Genomic DNA, 4021 nt, shown 5'->3' with positions numbered 1-4021 from the left:
CTTCCTATTCTTATAATCTTACAAAATAAAAACAACACTACAACAATAATAAGATGAAAAAATAAAAATAAAAGAAAGCAGCAAAGATGGGCTGCCTCCCAACAAGCGCCTGATTTAATGTCGCGGCACGACACAGAATCTCATCTAGTCATTGGAAAGTAACACCTTCGACTTCTGACGATCAAAGTTATCCCCGTAATAGTGCTTTGCTCTTTGTCCATTCACTAAGAACATTCTCTCGCCACCTAAGACGCGCAACTCAATTGCACCATGTGGAGTGACTCTTACTACCTGAAACGAGCCCGACCATCTCGATTTGAGTTTCCTCGAAAAGAATCTCAATCTCAAATTGAATAAGAGAACCAATTGGCACGGTTCAAACTCGCGATGTTGAATATGCTTATCATACCAGCGATTGGTCTTTTCTTTATATAACTTGGCATTCTCATATGCATGCAAGCGAAACTCATCAAGCTCGTTCAATTGCATCAACCGCTTTTTACCCACGAAGTCTGCATCAAAGTTTAGCTTCTTTATTGCCCAATAAGCCTTGTGCTCTAGTTCCACCAGTAAATGGCATGCTTTCCCCTAAACCAGCTTGTAAGGGGAGGTTTTGATTGGAGTTTTTTAGGCGGTCCGGTATGCCCATAGAGCATCATCAAGCTTTGCAGTCCAATCTTTCCTACTTGCACTAACTGTCTTCTCCAGGATCTGCTTTATCTCTCTATTTGAGACTTCAACTTGCCCACTAGGCTGAGGATGGTAAGCGGTTGCCACTTTACGTTTGACCCTATATTGCGCTAAGATATTGTCCAAGAGCTTGTTACAGAAATGGGTGCCCCCATCACTTTTCATCACTCTCGAAGTGCCGAATCATGTAAAGATATGCTTTTTCACAAACTTTACCACAACCTTGGCAACATTGGTAGGAAGAGCTATGGCGTCCACCCACTTTGACACATAGTCAAAGACCACCAAAATGTACTTACACCCACTGGACGAGGGAAACGGACCCATAAAATCAGTTCCCCACACATCAAAAATTTCAACCTCCATAATACCATGCAACGGCATTTCATGTCTTTTAGTAATTGTTCCTGTTCTCTAGCACCTATCACATCTCCTCACGAACTCATGGGCGTCTTTAAACACCCTAGGCCAATAGAGACCCGATTTCAACACCTTAGCTGTTGTTTTGTCACCTGCACGATGACCACCATAAGGCGAAGCACGACATTCATGTAAGATAGCATTGATTTTAGATTCGAGCACACATCTTCTCATTAATTGATCAATACATGACTTGAACAGAAATGGCTCATCCTACACATATGACCTCACATCTCGCAAGAACTTCTTTTTAGCATAAGGTTCAAGATCAGGCAGCATCTCTCCACTTTCTAGATAGTTCACAAAATCTGCATACCATGGCACCTCCCCAGCAGTAATGGCAAACAATTGCTCATCCGGGAATGTTTCCTTGATGACATCTCACTCAGTTACATGATTCCGAGTTTCTAACCTAGACAAGTGATTAGCCACTTGATTCTCTGTTCCTTTACGGTCTCGGATCTCCAAGTCAAATTCCTGCAAGAGTAAAACTCAACGGATTAGCCTTGGTTTAGCATCTTTCTTTTCAAATAAATACCTGATAGCAACTCCTTTCTATGTATAATTTATTTGAGCGGGAGTGAGAGTCTTTCTTGTGTAGTAAATGGAGTGAAATATTTTGCTCCTCTTCTGGCCCAATACTCCCCCAATTGCACAATTACTCGCGTCACACATCAGCTCAAATGACTCGTTCCAGTCAGAAGCCACTATTATTCGTGCAGTCACTAACTTCTTTTTTCAGCTCCTCAATTGCTTTCAGACAAGCATCGTCAAACTTGAACGACACATCCTTCTCTAACAATCTGCTCAAAGAAGAGGAAATTTTTGAGAAATCCTTTATAATTCGTCGATAAAACCTGCATGTCCCAGAAAACTCCTAACTCCTTTAACTGAATTCGGTGGTCGAAACCTTTCAATTTCTTCCACCCTATCCTTGTCAACTTCTAGTCCATCTTTGGACACCTTGTGTCCCAGCATTATACCTTCACGTACCATAAAATGGCACTTTTTACAATTTAGTACCGGATTAGTCTCCTCACACCTGGCGAGCAATTTAGCAAGATTCGTTAATCATTCATCCCAAGATGATAGGAACCAACTCATCAGCCACGTAATCTAGGATGATAAAATTGCAGGAAAAATAAACTTCCCAGATTGCAACAGGACGTCCTCAATTACCCCCTCAAGATAAGCATAAGATCTATCAGCTAATTGTAGCATCACCGTGGTAGTTCTCGGAGCTTCTAAGCCCAATTGTTTGAACACCGACAACGACATCATATTGATACTTGCATCCAAATCACACAAAGCTCTACCCACATCAAATTCACCAATCCTCACGGGGATAGTGAAACTACCCGGATCCTTAAGATTTTGTGGAAGCTTATGTTGAATCCTGGAAGTAGCACCTTAGTAAGTTCTACGGTCTCAAACTCAGTTAACCTCCTTTTATTTGCCACTATGTCCTTAATATATTTTGCATATTTTGGGACCTCACGGAGCATGTCCACCAAAGGGATGTTCAAATGTATCTGCTTCAGCATATCTAGGAATTTGTGAAACATGTGGTCATCATTCTTCTTTCTCAATCTTTGAGGAAAAGCGGGTGGTGCCCTCTCTGATTTTTGCTCAGGCTCTATTGTGTTTCTCTCATCTACCTCTACAGGTTTTGGCACTCTTTCTTCTCCAAGCCCAGATTGCTCCTTTTTCTTCTGAGGCACTTCTACCAACTCTCTCCCATTTCTCAACGGCACTGCATTGACATGAGAATTTTTCTCTGTATCACTTGGAAGAGCCCAGCAGGTCTAATATTCTGATTGTTAGCCATTTGCCCAAACTGCCTCTCTAGATTTCTGAATTCTGTGCGTAATTGCTGATTGTCTATCATGAGCTTATTCATCATGTCAGTCAAACTCTCCTCTGCTTGTTGTGGAGGTTGAGGTGGATGATTGTAAGTTGCCCGAGGCCTGATTTTCTGATTTCCACCCCAAGAGAAGTTAGGATGATCCTCCAGTTCGGATTGTATGTGTTACCATATTGAGCATTTTGATTAATCGGCCCTCTAGCTTATTTCCCCACATAGTGGATGGATTCAGGATTTAAAGGGCATAGGTCACTTGTGTGACCTTCACGACATAATTCGCAGCAAGTAGACATCTGTTGCACATGCTGCATCTGTTGTGCTTGGTGCATTGTCATTTTATTCATCTGATTTGCTAATCTAAATATATCTGCCGTCATGGCTGAGAAATTATCAAGCTTGATTACACCTGCTGCCTTTTTGTTAAGTTTTCTTCGTGGTTATTCCCCATCTCCTTACCAATTATTATCATTAGCAATGATATTTTTTAGCAAGATCTATCTTGCCATGCAACTACACCTACATGCTGAGCAAGATTCATCTTTGATTCCTCGTCCAACCCAACTGAAACGGCTCATCCCTCACATATGACCTCACATCTCGCAAGAACTTCTTTTTAGCATAAGGTTCAAGATGAGGCGGCATCTCTCCACTTTCTAGATAGTTCACAAAATCTGCATAACATGGCACCTCCCCAGCAGTAATGGCCAAAAATTTCTCATCCTGGAATGTTTCCTTGATGACATCTCACTCAGCCACATGATTCCGAGTTTCTAACCTAGACAAGTGATCAGCCACTTGATTCTCTGTTCCTTTACGATCTCGGATCCTCATATCAAATTCCTGCAAGAGTAAAACCCAACAGATTAGCCTTGATTTAGCATCTTTCTTTTCAAACAAATACATGATAGCAAATCCTTTTTCTGTTACAGTATAATTTATTTGAGCGGGAGCGAGAGTCTTGCTTGTATAGTAAATGGAGTGAAATATTTTGCTCCTCCTCTGGCCCAATACGCCCCCAATTGCACCATCACTGGCGTCACACATCAG

At 41.6% G+C, this 4021-nt stretch overlaps 1 protein-coding gene across 1 annotated transcript; it reads right to left on the bottom strand.

The window, feature by feature from the left end:
- Positions 1-1491: 1491 nt before the first annotated feature.
- LOC109210799 lies at positions 1492-3616 on the bottom strand. The gene is made up of 6 exons (XM_019374267.1): positions 3532-3616; positions 2554-2887; positions 2258-2506; positions 2021-2152; positions 1841-1913; positions 1492-1587 (listed from the first exon to the last, which is right to left on the bottom strand). Exons 1-6 carry the CDS (start codon positions 3614-3616, stop codon positions 1492-1494), a joined length of 969 nt encoding a protein of 322 aa, XP_019229812.1.
- Positions 3617-4021: the final 405 nt, after the last annotated feature.

This window comes from Nicotiana attenuata, unplaced genomic scaffold (assembly GCF_001879085.1).
Source record: "Nicotiana attenuata strain UT unplaced genomic scaffold, NIATTr2, whole genome shotgun sequence".
In the NCBI taxonomy this organism is placed as follows: domain Eukaryota; kingdom Viridiplantae; phylum Streptophyta; class Magnoliopsida; order Solanales; family Solanaceae; genus Nicotiana; species Nicotiana attenuata.
Note: the sequence above shows the minus strand (reverse complement) of the source record. Positions and strands in the feature narration are given on the sequence as shown.

Excerpts from the sequence above, each read along its gene's own strand:
- LOC109210799 (XM_019374267.1), bottom strand. The coding sequence starts at position 3,616 with ATGCCGCCTCATCTTGAACCTTATGCTAAAAAGAAGTTCTTGCGAGAT. Across the intron at positions 2,888-3,531 it reads GGATGAGCCGTTTCAGTTGG|AGAAAAATTCTCATGTCAAT; the intron begins GTTGGACGAGGA and ends CAAGTGATACAG. Across the intron at positions 1,588-1,840 it reads TTGAGGAGCTGAAAAAAGAA|GAATTTGACTTGGAGATCCG; the intron begins GTTAGTGACTGC and ends TTACTCTTGCAG.